The 24,654-nt window shown below is 41.1% G+C and overlaps 1 protein-coding gene across 1 annotated transcript; it reads left to right on the top strand.

The window, feature by feature from the left end:
* The first annotated feature begins 5,274 nt into the window (after positions 1 to 5,274).
* On the top strand, positions 5,275 to 24,017 carry LOC307040004 (uncharacterized protein). Its single transcript, XM_079682503.1, has 8 exons — positions 5,275 to 5,473; positions 16,113 to 16,220; positions 16,766 to 17,022; positions 17,707 to 17,799; positions 20,280 to 20,400; positions 20,521 to 20,573; positions 21,285 to 21,434; positions 22,420 to 24,017. Exons 1-8 carry the CDS (start codon positions 5,389 to 5,391, stop codon positions 22,606 to 22,608), a joined length of 1,056 nt encoding a protein of 351 aa, XP_079538629.1. The 5' UTR covers positions 5,275 to 5,388; the 3' UTR covers positions 22,609 to 24,017.
* The last annotated feature ends 637 nt before the right edge of the window (positions 24,018 to 24,654 follow it).

Raw genomic sequence — 24,654 nt, forward strand, 5'->3', positions numbered from 1 at the left:
TGACAAAGCACATGCAAATGAAGAAACATCTTCAGCAACTTGACAACACATGCGCAGCATTTAGAAAACATTCACCAACTTCAGAAACATGCGTAGCTTTTACTAAAATCACTGCCAACACAAAACCCTGTGAATAAAAAAGAAACACTGCAAGAAGCTCAAAGCACGAGGGAAACGGAGACACTGAAACGTGAAGCCCACAGCTGGGACCGGAGCGCTTGTTGACATTCTGGGATTATAATGTTGGCATACTGTCACTGTTGGCAGAGTGAGATTGTTTCATTATTGTAAGTGTTTTGTCAGTATATTTGAAATGAGGAGGTTAGCTAGCTATCGAGCTTACAGTAGACCTGCAATGAAATAGGAAGGAATACTGCGATCACATTGTGAAAATAAGCCAATAAAACGTACATTTTAGGTAGGTTATTGTGCTAGATTGTATTTGAACTGAACTAACACATCTTTTTGTAAACAGAGGATGCTTTTCCTTGGTGGCTTTAAGCTGGGAAGAAATCCAGCATCCACTATCAGTAGGTCCAAATACAAATGTGTGGTACCTTTGTTTTTTCCTTTCCATAATGGACACTCCCATTACCGGACAATCAAGCTTCAAATTCCCTGAAGCACCTCTGGAACGCAGCCTCCAGGCGATGGAGGTCTGCAAGCATCAGTCTCCTGCTGCTTTAATTAAGTGCAGACTGCCTTATCAGAGCGCACACAATCAAGCAGGCTCTGATATGTTTGTTCTTGCCAAGGACAAAAGACAGCTGTCTAAACCAGGAAAGAAATCCCAGATGACTGTATAGAATACATCTCAAGGGACCACAGCTCAGCCTCTATCTGTAACAACTTGTTTCAGGATTTATTGGATGAGCTAAACCATGACGGCATTTTATTTCCCCAATTTGCTGTAGTAATTTCTCTTTTGTCCACTAGCAACGACACTTGCAGACTCTGGTCATAACTGCCTTCATTATTTACCACCCAAGTATAAAAGCTGAATTCTTTACATACACTCCAGTAGAAATGCTTCCAGTTCCACACAAATATACAGCATGAACAATAAATTAATGATTTAATGATGTGCTGGTGAAGCTAATGTCCAGAAGGTTGATCCGCAACACTCCAGTCTAGTGGTGCCATCTACTGGCCAGAGTTATTATCACAGTTTTTATTTATTTCACTGTTAATTCATCTTTTTGAGCACACACTGGGAGAGGGAGAAGGATCATGTGACAGGCCGTGAAAATGTGGTGCATGAAGAGGACAAAAAGTTTCTGTTTTAGTTTTAGCAGAGCCGCCTGAGGGTGTGTGTGTGTGTGTAACATCTGCAGAGCCATGTGGTCGTTGAGGTCATGACCTTTATAAACACAGGCTTTAGTCAAGACACAGACCTATTCTGAACCCACACTCTGCCCTTAGAATGTGAAGGACTAACACCGGGGTAGACCTTGACACCAATTTCGTTTTGAGAAGAAGTGACTTCATCTTCTTTTCTTTCCAATTTCTTTTGTCCTCTTCCCGCTCACTGGAGGACAGAGACCTCGCTGCTCAGCCCAAGGAGGTAACGGTCAACATTTGCTGCTGTTTGAAATTAAATCTCCTCCCACTACTCCCCCTCCTCCGCCCCTTGCTCTCCCTCCTTCTCCAGCACTCCTGAAATCACTATAAGACAGGCTCCCTCCTTTGTAGCCAATCAGTGAGCTTGGTGGGATTTATGACACCCATTTTCAAAGCGCATTTAAAAGTGTATTCCAACTTGTATGTGTTTTATGGGATTGTGTAGGCTTGCGTATGTGTTTGTACAAATAAATAAACCAACATTTAATTAAAAACACCCTCTCAGTAAGAGCTTTAATTAATTAATCTAGCAGCGCATGCCAATTTCTCTCCTCGTTTATTCATTAAGTCAAATCAGAACCATGAATCTCAATAGATAATATATATGTTTAATTATGAACGGGGGCAAAGAAATGGTCTTTACACAAAAGATCGTCACATTAGACAAGATGCCGTTTTACAACTTCCTGTCATATGTCCTGCCTGGGGCTCGAATGGTCCGCTGCTGGTGAACTCTTGCTCTCAAACAGAATAAAAGCTAAAACTGAGAAACGTATTGAACTATAAACAAAAGTCACTGTCTCTTATAAGATACTGAACTTACATGTATCAGTAAGACTATACATTCTGTGAAAAAGAATTCCTTTGAGAATATGACCTATGGCATATTCTTCTAATTAGCTCTCTAGTTAGTGAGGAGGATCTGACTTTTAAAGCAGATTCGTCAGCCAAGCCTCAGCGATCATTGGGTGTCCAATTAGCTTAAACTTCCATGACCGCAAAAGAAGTCTTCATAGATAAAACACTTCTGACCTTTTGTCTAAAAGACATCCCAGAAGTAAAATATTACAGTAAGATTCAAGCTATGCTGTTACTTTCATCTGCAGAGTTTGGCTGTCTTTAGCTCATTATCAGAATCAGAACTGCTTTAGTCGTCCCACTGATGGGACATTACGTTACAGCAAAAGTATCAATATATAGTATAGAGACTAAATGAAACACTATTAAATAAAAGGCATGCATAATATTAAAATATTAAATGTTGTTTTCTGTTCATATTCACAGAAAGCACAAGATGTGATTTTTAAATACACTTTGACAGAAAGAAGAAGACAGCGAGTAATGGAGTTATGCCAATTGTTTGGTAAGTGCTTAGGATTTTTGTGGTCTTAAAAGTATAGGGTGGTTCTAAAGGGGACTCCTTGTGAGAAAGTACAAACACTTAAAAAAAATGAAATACGGTTTCCTTTTTTCTCCTGAGACACTACTCCATGCATTTTAGAAATCATTAAAAACACAATACGGTGAGTCTGCACGGAAATGTAAAGCACAATCCTCAAATCTGGTTGAAACGCATTTGCAAGCTAAACGAAAACACACACTGCTGTCAGAGATAATCTACAGCACCGGCAGATATATGATGATAGCAATGTACTGTTACTGAAGAAACACGGCTGCAGCTGAAAGAAAGAAATGGGGGCTATTTTGTTAAACTGCATAATCTTTAACAGATGTGCAGAACAGTCAATATACTATAAACAAATAAAGCCATGTGAAGCAAAGGCCTATAGGCTTTGAATCACAGGATGCCAATAGTAGAAATGAATTCCAGATTTGCTTTCTGTAAGGTTGTTGGAGGAATACTCGTGCTGTCTGTGTTGGTTTCCTGCTCTGTTACAAGCTATTCAGTGACACCTTATTTGAAACACGTCGTCACAGAGAACACAGATTACCTTACCTCCGTCTTTTTTTTCTGTGTATGATATGCGGTAAAGGGAATCTTACTGTACTTGTACACAACTATTCCCAGAGGTGGGTCCGAGTCATTGCAACAACAAGGTTCAATACCTTGCACTCAAGTCCAAAGTCATAGTTGGCAAGTCCTTAACTTCGAGTTTCGAGACTCGAAACCAATTTGACTGCCTGTTTTGAATTTTTTTTTTGTTCATGTAAACAAAATTATATTTTTTCCGACTGTCATTCAGTAACTTTAGTTTGCCCTGTTTCTCTCCTGCAACGATATTGGATGCCATTGGATTGGTTTAAACAGCATGAATCGTGGGAATCAAGTGTCGATTTGCAGGGACTTGCTGACGGGATTTTTTACCAGGATATTCATTCATTTTTCGAATCCTTTTTTATCTTTGAGCTTTGAAGAAGGTTTTCTAAGTCAAAACTCTAAGTAAAGGCACCATCCAAGTTGAGACCAAATCTTTTTGATTTAGTCAGGATGAGTTTATGGTAATTTAATTAATCAAGCCATGTGACCGGAATCAAAGTGTCTCTTTATTATTTTCTTAAACCACAATGACTGAAACATTCTAGAATGAAAATGCACAATGCCTTGAAGTAATTTATCAAATGTAAAGCAAATGAAAGCACTATGGAGCTTTCTAGAGTGAATTAACGAGAGGTACAAGGTGTTAGAAAGTAAAACTAAACTGCCAGGGTTTGTGTAAAAAAATGTGCCTTACTGCCATTAGAGAGGAAGCTGTGATTCACGAGGACTCAACTAGCCGAAATACTTAACCAGCCAACAGTCTAATGAATGTTTTAATGGGGTGACAAGAATACTGATGTCCAGCTGTGGCTGCTGTATTGGGCCCGGCACTGATCATTGAAGTTGGAGTTTTAGCAAACTTCTGGAGTCACAGTGAGGGAGCAATTGCCCACCTCAACGCCCTGCTGTTTGAGCTGAATATCTGATAGTTGTCTGGAAAGAAGGAAGGGGTCTTACAGGAAGGAAATGGGGTGATGTGGGGGAAGGATGGGGCCAAAACAGGGACAGGGGGACTATGGGCATTGGGACTGGTATCAAATTACAAGAGCATTTCTAACAAGCATGTACGAAGTGGTCCAGTTTGCTTTTCTCGACTTGCTGTCGTTCACTTTTTCTTTGTCTCGGAGGGTGTGGTGCTTCTTTTTTTTTTAACAAGTCATTTAGCATGCCTTCGCCAGTGGTTCCAGATGTGTGATTTACAGAGAGCATGGGAACAGCTAGCAAAAAGAGCTAACAAAAGTGAAGCAAAGGTCCCCAAATTGCAGGGGGGGGAGGGGGGGCTCTCAGGACTCTGTTGACGTGTGAAAGGTTTAAACGGATCCTGTGGTGTCTTCACTACTGAGATGGCTGGTGTTGATTGATGGCCTGGCTGAGTGGGGGGGGCTTCGGAGCCAGTGAAATGGATTAGTACCATTAGCATAACAGTGGATCACACTTTTGTTTCCAGTATGAAATTCAGCTCCACAGTCTATCTCCATAAGCCTATTAGGGACCAGGGTGTCACCCTTTTGTCAGCGATCACCTTTCATTGTGTGGTGGATTACTGCTCCCATACAAATAGAGTGCACTGCTCAGGCAGACAATGTAACTCAGTGCTAAAAGATGAGTAATCAGCAATCACCAAAACATATTCTCTCCTTCACTTACATGTACTCTTAATATGTTGGACTCAAGCCCTCGAGCCGCTTATATATGTATATAAGTGTAAACATTGATAGGTATTCAAAGAATGCTGGGCATAGTTTTTTAAAATACTCAACATCCCAACAGGATCCAGTTCTCCTCCTTCCCTCCATCCGCCTTCAGGGGTGGGGGCACAGAGGAAGGGTTAAAGTAACCAGTGGAAGACGGGGTATAGGGCTGGGCCTCGGTAAGAGAGGAGAAGGGGGGGGCTATATAAAAACTGACAGAACACAAGTGGTGCTTTATTCACACTGTCCCGCTCTGGGTAAGAGGAAACCCCTAACTGCTCCAGCTCAACCAACTCAACCTTTTCCTCCCTCCCTTTTCGCTCACACCCTTCGGACGTGTGCACACTTGGGACAAGAATGGCAGCATCATCCGTACAGAAAACAAACAGGCTCCTCAAAATGTTGCCGTTTGCATTGCTTCTCATCGCCTCCTTCTTAAATGGTGAGTAGTAAAAACATGCTTTATGAATGAGGGTAAACTTCTCTGAGATCGTAAGGCCATCCTTAGGGAGGGAGGGGGGGCCCGGAGGGTTGGGGGTGGAGGAGTGTTTGAATTGTCTTTGAGTTGAAACCAGGTTTTAACCCTACAACTCTTTTACTCTGTGGAATAGAGTATGTCCCTAAAATAGATTTTTGAAACAGTTATAAATATACCTCCTCCTTCAAGATGCAGGCAGAAAACATTACTTTGGAGAACCTTAGCTAACAAAGGGAATATTTTAGAGAGAGGTTTGAAATGTGTGGAGGCATTAAGTATGAAATTATGATAATAGATTTCCAGATCTCTATTCTGAACTTATACATTTACAAAATAGAGCCGTTTTATCTCGAGTATTTACTTTTTTTTATCTGTTATTATTCCGATTCAAACTATTTTTGAATCTCTGGCGCTATGTTTGCTATTTCATTGAGCGGATTCCCACGATCTTGAAGCACTTTGAAAAATGTTTGTATTTATATTTAGCCGTGGAATGCGAGATCAGTTGAAGTGTGCGTGAGAAAAGGTTGTGGAGTATGGTCGTTAATGTGCATTTCGAATGTGGCCATGCTGATATAGTGGGAGCTTTATTGAGGCATCAGGGACGACTGTGGCTGTTGAACTATGTGTAGAGACATGCGGCTCACATGGCTGAGCTCTATATACAGCGAGAAGGGCTCATCTGGAATGGAACAACTCCATCCATCAGCTGTATTAAAACTATCAACAACTTCCTAGTATCTCATCTTTCTTAACCAATCAGAAGGGTGGGACAACAATCCAATTCAGGTTTTGTTTCTGAAATTGTAATTGTAAGATTTGCTTTTTTTTCCAAAGTGTATATGATTTTCCTCTCACTTAAAGGATATTTAGCATTACTTTAGTTTTTTTTTCAGTAGTTCAACTCAAGAACATTTAAAAAAACGTATACGAGAGTAAACCAAGACCATGAAACAAAGAGCACATTCTTTTTCAAATGTAAAACGTATTGCTTGTACTTGCTTAAGCATTACGATGTAGATATATACAGAATCCTGCAAATAACTAGGGGATGTATCATGTGCTGAATAGAAATATCTGTGAAACTTTTAAGACGGATGATTGTTCCATCCTTCAATAGTGGCCGAGCCAAGTCCAATCAAAATAAACAAAGAGAAAGACCAAGATGTCAAAAGAATTGCGCTGAGAACAAACTAAAGCTTTACGATCATCTGGAGTACTCCGTGTTGTGGCTGGGAATGAACCCCGCGCTGAATAGCTTAATTCAAACCTCCTGTCTTGTTCATGGGATATAGCTTATGGGAATGAGATCATCAGCAATGTAAGACATCTGCATCGAAAAATTGCCCGGCCATAATTGTAACTTATAGTTTCTGAACCAGAGAAGAACAAAACCTCTTTACAAACACTACAATGTTTAGCTTTTGAAAATAACCCCAGTTTGCTAAAACATAGCAATGTGTTACAGACCGCAGTTGGACCTTGTGCCTTTCATCAAGACAAAATATACAGCAGATATTGGAGAGCAAAAACAAAAAGGAGAACAGTAATGTTTAACTCTGTTTCAACTACAGGATAAACCACCTGTCTCCTGTCTGACAGAAATCCCTCTTGCAGTATTATTTTGTAAACCCAGGGGAGGGGAGCGGGGCCGAGTTACGCAAGTAGAGGAAAGATGGGCTTACTGTATAACTTTGCTGTGATGAAGTCCGAGCGGATTCACAGATGGTAGTGAGTGTAACCGTTACCCAGACAACGTGGAGGTGGGTTATTGTAACAGAGGCTAGATGATCAAAGACTCTGGGGGAAACCCTTTGTGAGAATGTTAGGGAGATTTCTTTAAGAAAAGCAGTACAATGGTTAGATGAAGCAATGAACAGGGAGTTAAAGACTCCTTTGTTTTTGATCAGTTGGCCTCATGTGTGCAAAAATGACATTTACATTTCTAAAACTGCACTTAAACACAATTTTTGTAATACAGTTTCAGCTCAAGTCTGTGCTGTGAAGTGGTTTTTAGGAGGCTCTGTAGTTAAGCAACAAACCCTGCCCAATTCCTCTGCCAACCCAAGAGAATGTAATTATATAAATCATTGTTTGTGCTGTACCCATTGAATGGATGCACCAAAGGATCACAGAAACAATGTCAACAACAGAGTGTTCTGTCCTCTCGTGAAGAAAGTGGCACAGATACCTCATTCACACCAACGCAACTCCGGTTCAAGCTCCGTGCTAGAGCTTTTCAGGTTCAAAACCGGTTCAGCTCCGGCTCTTTTCACACTGCCCAGAGTCTGACTGGTGCTGCGTCATTGCGTCATTGTTTGCGTCATGACGTAACCGTTTGCGTACCTGCTTCATAAAGCCAAACCGCGCGGAAACCCCTCAAGGCTCACACAACAACAACAACAATAACAACAATGGCCGATTGTGCTCCAGCTTCCTCTGTACCTCTTCGGAAGACCAGATTCCCAGTAGGTAGCTGGTCTCTTCAGTGGACCACTGCTGCTTGTTAAGTTTCTCCATCGTTGTGTAGAAACTGGATAAAACGCAACCTTTTTGTTGTTGTTCAGGAGTTGATCCCGCCCCTGCCCCTGCCTTGACGTAAGCGTGACATATGCGGTGCTTTTGCTCTAGCCGGACAATTTTTTGGAGCTTGAAACAAACCGGATTCCGGAGCTAAGAGGCTGCTCCGCTGCGGTGTGAACAGGAAAAAACGGTGCTTTTCAAGCTCCAGCTCCGAACCGGCCCTGAAACACCGTTGGTGTGAATGAGGTATGAGCGGGCCAAGTCAAATCCAAATGTCAAGTGAGCCAGTGGTGGCAAGTAGATGCCTGGACACACACACACACACACACACACACACACACACACACACACACACACACACACACACACACACACACACACACACACACACACACACACACACACACACACACACACACACACACACACACACACACACACACACACACACACACACACACACACACACACACACACACACACACACACACACACACACACAGTGTACTTGGGATAGTGTTTTTGATCCACGCCTAATAGGAGGAAGGCTGCTTTTCCACTTAACAGCTCTGTCTTTGATCTTGTTCCAGACTATTTACAATGTGTGTATTCTTATACAATAAGCGTAGACATGCCAAACAAGCTTCTTCATCAAACAACTAGGTGCCGTTATGTGCTTTTAATCAGAGAATCAGATGGGAAGTCAGAGCCTGAGTATCAGATGGCAACACGTCCTGTAAAAAAACTAAATGAAACTTGTGAGCGAACAAATCTTTGCACATCGCCAAAAGTGCACTAAAGTTTGGCGCCTTAATGGCCTACTATTTTTCACTACCACCCCTAAATGTGTGTGCAAGTAGTTACTCTGGTATATTTATTTGTAAGATATAGTATGCCTGAAAATCTCTCTGGACAAAATCAATGTTGAGCCTCTGCTATTGACGCCCAGATCTGCAACAGGATCCCCGAACAGTCTACCTGCACACACTCAAACCAGACAGGCACGAGGCAGTGAAACTGTAGTGGGGCAAATGTGTGTGTGTGTGTGTGTGTGTGTGTGTGTGTGTGTGTGTGTGTGTGTGTGTGTGTGTGTGTGTGTGTGTGTGTGTGTGTGTGTGTGTGTGTGTGTGTGTGTGTGTGTGGTTGTGTGTGGTTGTGTGTGTGTGTGTGTGTGTGTGTGTGTGTGTGCGTGTGTGTGTGTGTGTGTGTTAGGAGGAGGAGGGGGGTGATATAATGCTCCCAATTGAAAGCAGATGTCATGTTTCCTGATTGTGGTCCCTCAGAAACAGGCATCATGCTTTCGATAAGGGGGCTGCCGTGGCCTCAGGGTGGGGTGGGCTGAATGCTGCAGCTGGGCAGCTGAAGTAAGTGCTGCTTCAACAGCCCTGATTAAAACCACGGGATCCAGTTGCTTTTCAGCCAAGCGGGAAGAATGGGCAGGGTTCTGCTATTAATCGCTGTGGCAGGAACGACAGGGGAGGGGGGGGGGGGGGGGGGGGGTGCGCTGTGGGGGGGTGGGGGGGGGGTGGGTCAAGATAGTGGGGTCAGCGGTCTGTTGTTTCAAAGAGGATAGAGTTGCAGAGCATGTTTAACCCTGAGGGATGTAGCTCCAATGTCACATTCCTCAGCACGCTCTTACCTCGCAAATTTAGATTCTTCAAGATATGACTTCAGATATTTAAATCAGGAAAGTCATCTTTATAAGGGAACAATCTAAATGGATGATGCTTTGAGGGAACCCCTTATTGGACTAAATATAAGGAGACATTTAAAGAAAAAATGGTTTTATTATTTTATTTTTCAAAATATAAACATCTGATTAACTGCTGGAGCTTCGATTGAAAGAAAGTGAACCATATTAAGCTTTGTCTGTCCTTTCTTAGAGTAAGTTTTAACATTAAGAAGATAACATAGGAATATATTGCAGGATAATTATAAGAGGCCAGAATATCTCTAAATAAAACGTGTATTAAAGACTGATTATTTCACTTACTGTTTTGTCTCCACCCTCAGTTCTACTTTGAAAATCCATGTGGAGAGTGCTGGAGGGCTGGGGTGGAGGGGGTGTGAGCTCTTGGATCAAATGTCTATCCAATAGATGCCAGAGTGACGTCAGGGAACCTCTGCAGAGGTGCTCTGACATTACAAAGTTGAGCCAGGTACAGAGGCAGCAGCAGAAAGAAAATTACACTTAATGGCCGTTAAATTAGGAACCTTTCGCAATTTCTGAACATTCAATTCCCAGATAAGGTCCAATAAAAGGATTCAAATTATGTGCTGTTCATGCTGCCCCTTCCCACAGACCCCACTCAATCACTACTCTGGAAGAAACTCATACATAAAGTACACAAAAGGAACATTTGCAGGCCATGAAACCCTGAGAGGAAAAGAGGAGGCGAAGTGTTCTAAGAGTGTTTATAGAAGATGTCTGGCTAGAGACACACTCAGTCAAAAATATTTAGGGAACCTGCATGTAGCCTAAAAAGCTGAAAAATAGGTGTTGTCACTAGTCAGAGCTGCAAACTTTATTTATGAATAGAAAAACCTTTGATAAATGATATGATATTAGGGTTGGATCGTCATTTTTCAACAATGTGATAACTATTGCATACAACATATGGCAGCAACTTTGACAGGGTGGTCCACTAACGTGTGCTGACCATTATATCCTCACCATGCCCCATTACACAGCACAGGATTTTCCCCAACAGAAGCAGAGAGGGCCTGGGGGCCCAAAGGTGGAAGGCCATATTTTTGGGGTTTAACTGGGACTGTGGGCCAAAGCCATGGGAGGGTCTACCCATTCAAAACATCCAACAGCTTGTGCATGTCTCAGATAGAAGACACACGAGAGAGGTTGCACAGTTACAGATGTACAGTGGTTGCAGATGTATGCGCTACATTGGGAAGATGCATGGCGTGCAAAGTTGCGCAACATGGGGAAATTACTGTACATATTCATGAAAATCTGTGGTTAATTAAACAATCCCCCTCTTTGAGATTATACTACAATGTTTTAAAACATGTGCCTTTAACTTTTCTCTGGAAACAAACTCAGAACGTTGGTTGAAATACTGTATATTTTGGGGGGTGAAGCATTTCAAGACCGCAGCCGTCATTCACAGCAATCTAGTGGGGAAATCTTCTAGAGAGCAATGAAGTGAGGGCCGGGCTGTATGACATATGGAGTCAGGGCCGATTAGGTTTGCCGTGTTTGTGCGCTGATAGCAAGACTCACGAATGATGACTGATTTCTTGGACGCTTTCTGACATTACACACAAAGAAGGAATAGAAGTCAAGTCTGTTTGTTGTGCGAGGGTCAGGGGGTGTGAGCTGATGTACAGTATGTTTCAGTGGAATGGTTTCAGTAGAATCAGTGATTCATCACCTTTACCTGTGGTTATTGTTGAGTGTGCAAGAGGATGGTAGTGGGGAAGTGAGGTGGTGAACAGGGGTCGGCAACAGGCGGACCGCGGTCCGGATCCGGACCCAGACGGACCCGGACCTATAATCAATACGTTAATAGGGGATTTCAATTTTGACGGGGCAATTCTATTTTAACCGCCGCCGACAGGGGGCGAAAGAGACGAGTGAGCGATACAGGGAGAGCAACACAGAAGAAGAGACGAGAGCGCGGCAGAGAGAAGCGGAGAAGAAAATAAGAGTAAATGAGAGAATAATTAGCGATACAGGGAGAGAAGCGGAGAGGAGAGTGAACAGGCGTGTTAGCGGCAGACAGGGAGAGACAAATAATTACACATGGCGCTCTCCAAGAAGAGGAAAGTGGACAGTGAGAACAGAGCTTTTAACCCTGAGTGGACTCATTCATGTTCATCCTGCCCACTGGGAGCACAGAACCAGTGTGTCTCATTTGTTCAGAGGCCGTGGCGCTCATTAAAAGTGCCAACACGCCACTATGAAACAAAACACAAAGTGTTTGACCAAACATTCCCTCTCAAGTCAGAACTGAGGTCACTAAAAATAAGCAGCCCAATATGATCAGTCCACCAGGATCAAAATTAAAACTAAATATCTTTCCAGGGCAGGTTAACCGAGGCTAACCAATGAGCACCTGCATGTGTGTATGAGAACGGCCCTGACACCATTTCAGCCCAGATTTAAACTCCTGGCAGGAGAAGCTCCGGCTCAATTCTCGCACTGATTTAAAAAAAAGTGAGTGATGGATTGCAATGAGAGGGAAAGAAAGAGAAACTTTAAAACTGTTAAATTGTTATGAAAGACTGATATTGTTCTATAATCGGCTGAAACAGTTAAGTCATGATGTGAAACGGTTAACAAAGAAAAAGGGAAACTCAAGCTGCTGCTACAATTTATTTTATTTATCTAAAATTAAGCACTTTTAAGATGCACATATTTTCAAAAGCTATTTTATTTATTTTATTTTTTAAATGCAGCCCGAGAGGAACATTACACATATCCACAGCATTTACTGTATATCTGTATAGTTCAATGTTAATTGACAATAAATATTGTTAATGAATTGTACTTTCTTTATTTGGCAGTCAGTTTTTGATAACATGCAGACATTGATAAAGCTACAGGCTACTTCAATATATATATCACTAATTCATAAAGCAACTTAGACATTTTGATGTTCCGGACCTTTACATGGGGAGATTTTCTCTTACTGGACCTTGTTGAATTTTAGTTGAATACCCCTGGGTTACACGGACAGGAAGTGTGCTGAGCAGGTCAGCAAAAAGCTCCAAGACACCTCTGCAACAACAACAAACAAAGTTAGAGTTCAAGGCTTCAATTTCATTAAAAAGACACCAGTAAACTGCATGCAGTTCCCCTTGTCTTCATAAACACTAAAACATCATTAGAAAAGTAGCAGAACTTCATGGTTGTTGTGCAACGAGCCATGAAAAACTCATCTAGAGTTGGACTGAAATTGCCTGAATAAAAGCAAGACTGGAAGCTTTCAAGTCTAGAAAAAAAACAAAACAATAAAAGGGCGGTGACTCAGATCTTACCGCTTCTGCAAATGTTGGTCATAAGTGGCAATTATATGCAGAGGTTTCATTCCATCTGAGCTCTGGTGTGTCAGGCAAGTGTCTGTCTGTAATGAGTGATGAATGCTGAGAATGTTTACTGGCTGTGTAGCAACAAAAAGAGACATGGTGTTATTGTGTCTGAAGACAAATAAGGATGATTTGCTTTATGAAAATTAAGCAGCCCAGTGTTACAAGAGTGCTTGAGATGCCATGACATAATAAGCTAAATACTTGGGAAACATAGTGATCTTTTACAGTTTGGATTTGAACAATTATGATCTTCCAAACAGGTTATACAAACAGGGAAATTGTGTTTCATATAATGCCAGTTTGATTGTGTTTCTCTCCATTTTAAAAGGAAATGTGAATTCATTTCCTCTCACTCACCACAGCATCTCCCCAAAATCCCATCAGAGACTCCCCAAAACCCTAAACTGTAACTGTAAACTAAAACATAGCCATCAGCATCAATCTTGAGGCTTTATTATTTTACAACAACACTGACATAGCTTTACTCCCCATGCTGCTACAAATCACCTGATGACAGAAAGTGATCACAGAGGCTGAAACAACACATTTCAGCCTCTGCACTCTAACACTCCTGTGTGTCACATTTGTATGGAAAACCCTGATTTATGCAAGACCATGTCACCCCATCCTTTCCGGTAACATAAACAGATAGACCACACAGGGACGGTGAGGGGTGGCAGCTGTAGGCTACAGGCTGCAGACTCCAGGTCTAATGGACAGACTTAACAAGGTTAGGGAGTCCTTGACCTGTCGCTGGTCCACACCCACGCTAATGCTCCTAATGGTAAACTGGAGTCGGGGAGGATTGTGGGACGAGGCAACATTCTGACTGTATAGTGAAACCTGACCATGTGTACCACAAAGCTTTCTGGGCCTTTTATTGTGGGCTTGACAAGGGCAAGAAAGTAAAAACTGCTTTAAAGGTCAGTGGCTCTGATGCATTTTCTCATTTATTTGAACCAGTTACAAATTGTAGACTTACTTCCCCTGTTAGACACAGTATGACAGACAGCTGCAGTTGACAGTTGCTGGCACTAAAGCATGCCAAAAGACCTCCTGGGAGATTATACTGCCCCATGTGCTAGCACGGCACACACACTGTTTACTATGTTCTGGTGGCACCTGCCTGTCACAATGATTTATCTGAGGAAGTCAGTGGACATGTGTCACAGTGCCACCACTGTGTGAATGTATGTGCTTCAAGTGTGAACATCTCAAGTACTGACTACAGACAAGCGTAAGGAGACTATAGTATAGGGTGTATCCGAGGTAAAAAGCTATATTGTACAAGGAAGGTGCAAGAGGAAAAACATGCTTTGTTATGGTGTAAAAGTGTTTACATAAGTTGTAATTTAACACAAGAGGCAAGCAGTCAAGGAAATATCAATTTGAAAACAATAAAAATGCTAATCTGTTCTACATTTCAAACTATTAAAAATCTATGTTTCAGTTTACCTCTAATTACATGGTGGAAATATCTTACACGGAATGATTATAAATAAACATATTCACTACGCAAAGTGAAAAACAAAGACAGCCATCAAATCAATCTTGATCAGATCAGCTATGTTTGCGAGGAAAGTGTGTGCACATAAAAGGAATTTGAAGTGTGCTCTTTTGTTAACATAAAAATACTTGCACAGAAAAAGACACGACGGCTAAAAACAGTATTGTAAACAAAGTATGAATGGCAGTAAGATTTATTACAACAGGGGGCAGCAAACTTGGATTAATAACATGAAATCAATCACAAACTCAAACTGGCAGCCAGTGCGGGAACCATGGTAATGAGATCTGCAGAGGTAAGGCATTATGGGAATGTTTTGAGAGTGAGGTAATGTTGTTGTTCATAGACAGAGAGAGGGAAATCTGGGTAAAAGAAAAGCATGCTGGGTATTCTGGTTTGACTCTTGGATCTTACACTTGCAATTTGACATGTGGAAATCAGAGCGATAAAGACTCAGCTCATTAGCTCAGCGGCTGCAGGGTGTGGTGCACATTTGACTCATTTGCACGGAGAATGAAAATGTGCCCTGAAAGTTATCCAGCTTATTAAAAACATTGCAAGTTGAAGTAATTTACAGCTGAGAGTACCTGACTAGAAATACCCTATCACGACTTTGATTTAGTGATGCAATTTATCAAGGACTCTCCCCAGAGTCATACGGATCCCTGACAAATGGAAAATGGTATAAAGGCATATTACATCATTCAAAAAAAATTGAAAGAGTTACGTTTCCAATGGCATCATTACCTGGCACCTTCCAGCGGCACATTTCATCTGCACATTCAACTGGAAAACAAGACTACTCAAATTAATATATTTCAGCAACTTATTTAGTTTATCTCATTCTTGCCTACCGTAAATTAAGTCACTGTTACCACAGGATCTTTTAAAAAACCTCAGAGGGAGAACGATTCTATTTCAAAGTAAATAAATGACTTCATGATGTGATCCGTGGTTCTGAGCAGATCTTTTATCTATTGCAATAAGATCTTTGACCTAATCTTACATCACTGTAGAGCCTCGAGGGATTGAAATCTTGATGGGAGCACACCAAAGAGCATGATCTCATGCATTAGAAGTTAATTGATGTTACAATAGCACACTGGTGAAAACTACCAACCACCTAAGCTCTGAGCTAGTACCTCACATAACAGCGCTATCATGTTATGGCAGCAGAACTGAGTTGAAGTGGAATCACACTTCTGAGAAGCTGGACTTGAGTAGCTGGTAATACAAAATGGAAAAGTGCGCTCACCAGCAGCAGCAAGTGCTCCAAGCGGAGAAATTAGAGCTCACCGTTAGACTTGCACCAGTGATAATGAGATCTCACTTTGGAACATGTGAGCTAGCCGTCTGTAAATTACTCACATCCTTTTCCAAGATGTCTGGACTCTGAATTGAAAAAGTCTTGCCACGATTTAAAAGACCAATATGCTACTTGTTGAATGTTGAATACAATAGTATAAATATGCTATTGTGTTTTTTCAAACAATGTGACATTACGCTTTATTTTTGATTTGACAGGAGGAGTCACAGCACAGGATCCAGAAGTTGTAACAGGGACGTTGGCGCCTGTGTTAGCAATGGAGCTCGCACGAGGAGACAGGGATCCAATGACATCAGAAGCTACTGGTAAGAAACACTGACCACAATTATTCATAGAAATACTGTGTATTTTTTCTCTATAGATTGATGTGTCAGCTCGAAAGAAGAACATTGAAAGAACATCAACCTATTTCGCTTGCACACTATAGAACAACATTAAGTCAATAAAAATATAGTTTGACAGTCAATCCATGTGTGTGCTGCAATAAAATCGATTCATTATATCCTTAGACCTTCCTCTGTAAACACAGCCATCAGCCTCTGCCAACAGGCAAAAGATTACCAACACTACAGTGTATGCTTTGATGATGTGTAAAATAGATAAAAAGATAAGAAAGAAATTCTAAAAACATGTTGTAGAAACTATACTGTTTTGCCAAAGCCTGATCGATTCAAACTCTTCAAGTTGTGGTCTGGAATATATCAACGTTTATTGCAGGCCCCAGGTTGCATGAGTAGTTGGTTGCTTATTAGTTTATTATCATGTTTCACTTATTGTACATCACCTGTACAAAAACATCTGAAATGCCACAAATCACAAATTAACATCTTAAGTGGATTTATTTTTTCAGAGTCAGGGGATCCACAGATCCAGGTTTTCCCTAGTCTATCTCCAGTGAGTGAAGCGACTACGCCAGCAGTAGCAACACCGGCAGCTACACCAGAGGCCATCGACAATAACGACAGCAGCCATGTCGATACAGAGAAGTCAACAGACGATACACCGGAGTTTACGGTTGAGGAACATACTGAGATGCCCAAAACGGAGGAACCAGAGACCCCAGCACATGTGCCTGCCAGAGGGGACGGCCCCGACAATGTACCACAGGTAAGACAAAGAAGTCCTTTCAAATCCCTCAGTCTGTCATAAAGTTATTTAGATATTAAGTCCCTGGTTTGTAATATTCACTCTGGATATACAGTATGTGCACAGAAACATGTCCTATGATAGTAACCAGTACAATCAAATACTAGTGCTATATTGTCTATTCAGTCTTCACTATTATACACTTTTTAGCTATCACATTTTCAAATGTTTAAATGGCATTAGGGTTTTGGTTTCAATGGTCTGCAAAGGCTAACATCCCAAAGTTCACGCCAGAGGGAGTTTCCCTCCAACACACTTCCCCCCCCCTGCCTGAAACGTCTTGATTGTAGTCCTTCGCGCTTCTTTTGGCTAGTGTATGTGATAGGTTAAGGGATAGGATAAGGGGTTGACCAATCACAACAGAGCCGGCCAGCGAACCAATCAGAGCAGTCTGGGCTCTTGTTTCAGACAGAGGGTGAAAAGAGGTGCTGCAGTATGAGAAAAATAAAGACCTTTTGAACATTAAAGCTTGTCGACATGTCACAGTAGAGGCACAAAATACAAATATGAACCTGAGAATGTGCAATGGGCCCATGGAAGTCATTTTGGTTGTGTCTCTGTCTGTTTGTATGAAATGTTTTGTTTCTCTTTCAATACTTAGAACAATGCTAAATAAATACCATGTATTATTATTTCTATCTGCAGCCGGTGCCCAAGGAAGATGTTGTCTGTGTCAGCAAAGAGGCGGTCGAGGACAAAAACTCTGTCAGTCTAAAACTCAAGGCCTCCTCCAACTGTGTAAGTTCAGAAAGCACCTCCTTCTGTCTGTTTATGTGTTCCTGCTCTTTACAGTAAAGGTGGTCTGTGCAGCACAAATCTTACAGAGCCGTATGATCGCGGGGTGCAAAATGTTCTTGCACATGCATGCTTCCACACATACCAACAAAGTACACAGAAGAAAGTAAAATAGTCTCTAGCTTGGTTTTGATGCCATTCTGAGTTGGCCATGAGCTTAATGAACATAAGCTCAATAGGAATATATTCCTTATTTATGACTGTTTCTTCTCCATTTCCCATAAATCAGTGAAGCTGGAGAAAATCCAACATTTTTAACATAGTCTTCTTTTGTCGGGTGGAAAGTCCAAGAGATTCCTTTTGCATTAGGCAGGATATGGATTGAGCTGTGAGGGCAGAAGGAGGGGAGCACCATGGGTGGGCTCAGTGGTGCCGTAGAATATGTGATGTACAGAGGCCTGGCATCGCAGTGTGGAGGCGTTTATGTTCAGAAACACACATTTCTCAATTTCTCCGGATAACAGCCTTGAGTTCTACAGGAATCATGGCACTCATGTCGATGTCTGCAACCACTAGATGTGATTTCAGCTCATGGAGAAAATACCTTATTTATCATTTAAACAGTGTGTAAACAGCTGAAAAGAGAATACACAATAGAGCGACCCTTGGGTTCTTAGTCATAAACATCAAATATAAGCAGAGAAGTCATATTTGTTTTTAAAATATTGAAAGGACTGGCTTACATTAAGTTATCCAATTTGGTATTTCTGACCCGAGACTGAGAAAGGATGATGGAGTTGTAAATAAAGCAGGTGTTGGTGATAGTGTTGCACGGTGTACCGATACTTGAAAGGTACCGCGATACCCTGCCGTTAAAAACGTTATGATTCCTCCGTTTCATTGGTATCGGTACTTTAAGAATGACGGGGGAAAGTACTCCGGAGAGAAAGCGCTGTTTTAATAAGAGCCGTGTGTGGATCGATCACCAAATATCGATACTTCCGATATTACGTTTCAAAATATCGATACTAGAGCCAATAGGATCGATACTTTTATACTTTTTTTCCCGTGTCCTCTACTCGTCAATTTCTTCAAAAAACTATGTGCAAACGAACACAAGTATATGCTCTTTTCTTCTCTCTCCATACTGTCCTCCTCTCCTGGAGGCTCACGCAGCGCGCTCCCTGCCTGAACGCCGATTATCAAGCTGACTGACAGCAGCCGGCAGGGCAGGACAGCAGCAGCCAGCGACTCGCGAGTGCAACACACACACGTGCATGATGGCTGAGAGAAAGAGCAGCGTTGTGTGGAGCAATTTCACAACTGGCAATTAAACCTTAGCGAACTGTGATGTGTGCAAGAACACAGTTCGCTACTCTGGCCACTTTGTATTGTTATTTTTCATGTTTGCACTTTAAATTTGCAAAAGTAAAACGTTTATTTGTCTATAAAATATCGGTATCTGCGATACTGGCCCGGAAATAATTGGTATCGGATCGAATCCAGATTTTGTGGTATCGCCCACCCCTAGCTTCCACTCCCTGCACTGCAGCCGTGCCTGCAGTCCCTCCCCTCTCGTGCACGTCTAAGTTCCTCCCCTCTCTCGTACACGCGCTAGCTGCCAGAGCATGTGAGAAAACGAGAAGCATGGCTGCAAGTGGGAGTGCAACTGCCGCTGCGCCTCGGCTTGTTGACAAAAAAGTCGCCAGAAGCAAAATGTAATGTATTTTAGCTATATCTCTGACAGTGAGGGCAAACCTACGGACACCACAAGGCCTGTCAGTAAGAAATGTATTAATTTGATTTAATACGAATTCTTGTCATTTATTTTATTTATTTTTCTCATTGTTTAAAAGTTTGTGTTATGGTGTGAAATAAAGCACAATAATTACATTTAAGACTGTTTCCCTTTTTTTAAGAAAAGTATCTAAAAAAATAAATTAAAAAAATCTGAATCGCAATTCTTGACTTGGTATCGAAACCAAAATGTTGGTATCGTGACAACACTTGTTGGTGATAACTCAAATCCAGCTGTTTCCTTAAGAAATCCAGCTGTTTCTGAGCTCTCTTTGCACAGAGTTCAAATACAGAGCTTCCTATGATAAAGATTTCCAGGAAGAGGTCACTGTGTCCCACCCATAGCTGTGCATCTAACAATCTGATCTTGGATCAATGGCTCCTACAGTGCAGCAGATCCTGATGTTTGGATTACAGATGATATCAGGGAAAAGGTTGTGCACCGGGTCGTGATAGCCCTTATCGGATTAAAGACAAAAAAAGATGAGGAAACAGACAAAGAGGGATAAGAGGCGGAGTGGAGGATTCAAGGCGTTATTGTAGGCAGCTATTGAGATTTGGAGAGAGCTTATTATTTGGGATAACTGTTGAATTTCACATTGTGCAATCTAGAAATTAATCATTTAAACTGTTCAAATGTTGAAACGAAAAATGTTTCAATACTAATCCTCTTTTATTCCTCGCAGGAAGACACAAAAAAGAAGATTGAAAGTGTTCTGCAGGAGCTGTGTGGTGAAGACTGTAAGCTAGAGATCTACCAGGAGGACAACACAGACGAAATCATTGTATCTGGGAAATATGTTGAAGGTGAGTGACGTCCTGTGGTAGTGAATATGATACAAAAAGATAAACAAAGTACTCATCATAGAAAAAAAAGTTAGTTACAGGAAAACACTAACAAACATATTTTCTTTGTATTATTTGCAGATGATGTTGCAGGCATGGCTGAGAAGTTCAACAATGACAACATCAAAGACATGGTACAGTACCACGTATATTTATAGAAATTCTATTTATCATGTCCTGATTGTACACTAGTATAGTAGTGGTGTGGCATTGTGAATTATTCAGATCATTCTGGAACTGCAGCGTCATGTATAAGCTGGTATTCAATGTCACATATCCAGCTAACATCACACCATGCAATATAAAAGGGACATATCCACACGACTCAGCCGCCGCATATTTTCTGGTTGCCTAACAATCAAACTAGACAGGGGAATATACTGGGGAGAAGCAAAAGCACTGGCTGAGTGTGAAGACTTAAATTCTCAAGCTGCCAGGCTGTCAGTTTGAGTGACAAACAAAAAGCCCACAAACAGACCATTTGTCAGCTGCAAAGCATTTTCTCTACTACCCTGGGAGCAATCTTGGGTTATGGGTGTGCCTGTCACACCCCTCTGCCTCTTTGCATTCCACATGCACTACATTTCAGTTTTCACTACACATCTTCGTAAACAAAGCCATTGGGTGGGGTCGTTTCCTTTCTAGCTTTAAGACACGATAGATAACATTAACCGGATAATAAGATTTCCTCCTGCTGGTATAACAATGTACACCCTAACACCTTTTTGTGTACGTCATGTGTTCATGCGTGTCGGATACAGTTTTTTCCCTAGATGGGTTTCAAGGACACACAAACACAAAAAAACACATGACTCATGTTTTTCGTTCTGTTTTTTTGTCCTCAGACGGATGTGGAGGAGGCTAGTCCTCGTTGGGGGAAGAACTCTAAGCTGGTTCTGGTTTCCTTGCTGCTGGCTGGCTTGTTGCTGGCTGCTCTGCTGGTAGCTGGTTACTACCTCAAGACCCATCACAAGAACTCTAAAGGAGTCAGACTGGTGAGTGGATTAATGGAGGTGTCATTGTTAATGCATTCTGAACCAAAAATCTGTAGTTGTTTATACTTGGGGAATCATTAAAGTTGTCCAAGAAATCATTGTTCATTATCTGGTTTAAGTTATTATACCAACCCGACTACCTTTAAAATAAATCCCACGTAGACATGTTCTTTCTATCCTGTATTGCCTTTGGTGCTTAAACTGTGTGGAGAATAACATCATGTGTGGCAATTACCTTTACTGACCTAAGCTTAAATAATTTGGCCCCACAAGATCCAGTTCACTTAGGAAATTGAAAACCGTGATTGTGTACATATGGATTTTAGGTCAAACGTATGGTTATCCTACGGTCAATTCCTCACTCAAGGGAGGACATGCTTGACTCACATGTCACGTTAACTCAAAGTTGCATTGGTGCTTTAAGCTTTTTTCTACTCCAAATCCCATTCCAGGGGGCAACAGATGGTTTTAGTTTTTACTAAAGCTCATGACATCACTTCTCAAAGCGTTTACATATGGGGGCACACCCATATGACGGTTAGGATGAAAGAGATTGCTGAATTGCCTACTCTTGTCGTCTTATTTATTGAATAAGTGTCTGGCAAGGGAATTAAATGTTATCCCCAATTTTCTTGCAGAAAGACAAAGCATATCCCCAAACTTTAAAAGGTCCTTAACCAAAGGTTCAAGGGTTTGTTTCAGCTAGAACCAAAATGAAACAACAAACATGCATGCACATTGTTAACCACCCAGTAGTAAAACAAATTACCAAAATGCTTCATTCACTGTGAGTGCTCACAGATGAAACCATTAAACCTCATTAACAAAGAATGCATTGGTTAAACGCCCAAAACAACTAATTTTCAACAACACCCTTTCTTGCTTTTTTTGGCATGTCCAAGTTGACAGTAAAACTAAACTTGTTGGTTTTAATGTGCATCTTTAACGTGTATGAGCTCTGGTGGTCATGTTTCTCTTTCCCTAGGCTGATACCTTCCAAGTGGATGAGGAGAACCAGGCTAACACCCTGGTGTCAGTGGCCCCTCTACCCCAGGAGCCTGTCGACAAGCCCACCACCAATGGGGAGTCTCCACCAGAAAATGGGACCAACCCCGGACCCACCACTAACGGACACTCTGCCACCCAGACCCCGGTGGCTGACACGGAGATGTGAATCTCGACACCCATGACATCCTGTTCTACCCATCATCCACCAGGACACACTACCCACAAGCCCCTCTGCTGCCTCAGAGACTGTCAACACTGACACAAATTCAACAAGAATCCACCAATTACATTCACCTCCCCTCTTCCGTACTGCAAATCTCAAGACAATGATGACAACAATGATGAAGCTCATGACTATGATGACGATATTGACAATGCCTGTAATGTGAAAAGTTAGGGATCACTGGCCTTTGCTGGTATCAAGAAGAGCCTACATACGCTGGGTTTGGGACTGAGGCTGCTCAGCAGGGAGGTGACTGGGATTTGTTAACTGCCCTGACTTCCATCTAGTTGTACAATCATTGTAGGAAACCCAAATAATGCCAAATATGTGCTGTTGATTCCCAACAAAGAAGGAGCCAATGCTCTATTGTGTTAATGCACAAATGTGGTGCAAGGAAACCATTGAAGCCAGGCAGTTGAATGAAGACCAGCTTTTGTACAGTTTTTAAAAAAGGACTGATGCTCACTGGATTTCTTTTTTTTTTTGATTTGTTCTTTTTCAGGAAATGATGTTTTCTTTTCCTTTCTATTTCCCTCGACGTTGTTAAGACCTTTAAAGTGTGATATGGGCAAAAAAGGGAAAGAAAAAAACATACATTTTCTATTTACTGAAAGTTTTCTATATTTTCTCACAGATTGTCAAACTGAAAAGTGTTAAAAATACAACTGCCATTTTTGTAAAAGGAATTTCTTGTTACCGTTCTTAACCATTCTTTAAGTATTAGCAATGTACAAAATAGATAAATGAGACGGCAAGCATATTCTTTGGTTTTAGTGATGATTAAGTAATGCTACAAAGTTATTCATAACATGGAAATGTCAGCAGAAAGCTATTAGTATTTGCCTCAATGCTTTAGACTGATAAGCATAATTAACAACATGACGTTTAATTGGTCCAAATTTAATTGGGAAAGGTCAGAAAGTACATTTCTATTTTTGTGATATTCTGGTGATTTCATGATGACATTAGTGTACAGTTCTAGTTTTTCTATAAAAACATTGAAAGTTTACTCTCACTATTGTCTTTCTGAATGAGAAGGAGCAGCAGCATTTTGAAATTCAGAGAAAAAGGGAAAAACACGGAAAAACTAACTTTTAAAGAGTTTTAAAGTTGCGAAACTGATATATGAAACTGCCATTACAATTCGACACAACATAAAGCAGGTTCAGCATTCCCGAGTTAGACTTTATCTCCTTGTTGATATTAAACCTGTTTTACATCTGTGGTACACATTTTTTAGCTTCTCTATGGAACAACTGGCTGCTTTCGTAATGTACTGCATGTGTAAATAAGCCTGCTTTCTATGTTAGTATTACCTGTGCCTGACTCATAAACTGTGATTGTTGACAATATCTTTGTGGGTCGTCTTAAGTTTGATTCTGTGGAGCTTACTTGATTTTTGAACTGAAACATTTAAATTCATACATACATCAAAATTCCTCTACCCTTTTTTTCACATTATGAAATGTTTAGCTGTACTCTGGAATGTACAGCATGTACATTTGTTCTGTATATTCAAGATATGTGGTTTCCAAGGGTTTTTAACCCAGCTACTTGGTATCTGTTGTCTACCATCTAAACATAAGATGTTTAGAAGAACTACATACTCATTATCCTTAACGACCAGTCAAACAGAATAAGTCCCTGGTTAATTTAATCTATTTACTATTCTAAAAACAATAGACAAACATCCAATCATGCAAAGCAGTAGGCTCCTGGTTGATTTGATAACTAAATTATAATTTATTACGAGTTAACACATTTTTATTTAATCTCCAAAGGAAATGACAAATGAAATGGGCTTGGATTAAAATGGACATTTGAACTTGTCATTCCTAAAATGTAAATGATATGAAGCACCGATCAAAGAATATTATAGAAACACTGGAACAAGAAACCTTTCTTTTCTCCCACGAACCAAAGGTTTAATTACGCATGCTTTTACAGTCATAGTTTCCATTTATATGAAAATCAGTCATTTGACTAATG

This window comes from Notothenia rossii, assembly GCF_949606895.1.
Source record: "Notothenia rossii genome assembly, chromosome: 5".
NCBI classification, from domain to species: Eukaryota; Metazoa; Chordata; class Actinopteri; order Perciformes; family Nototheniidae; genus Notothenia; species Notothenia rossii.

Coding starts and splice junctions, on each gene's coding strand:
- LOC307040004 (XM_079682503.1), top strand. CDS start 5,389: ATGGCAGCATCATCCGTACAGAAAACAAACAGGCTCCTCAAAATGTTG. Junction 16,221..16,765: donor AATGACATCAGAAGCTACTG/GTAAGAAACACT, acceptor TTATTTTTTCAG/AGTCAGGGGATCCACAGATC. Junction 17,023..17,706: donor GCCCCGACAATGTACCACAG/GTAAGACAAAGA, acceptor TTCTATCTGCAG/CCGGTGCCCAAGGAAGATGT.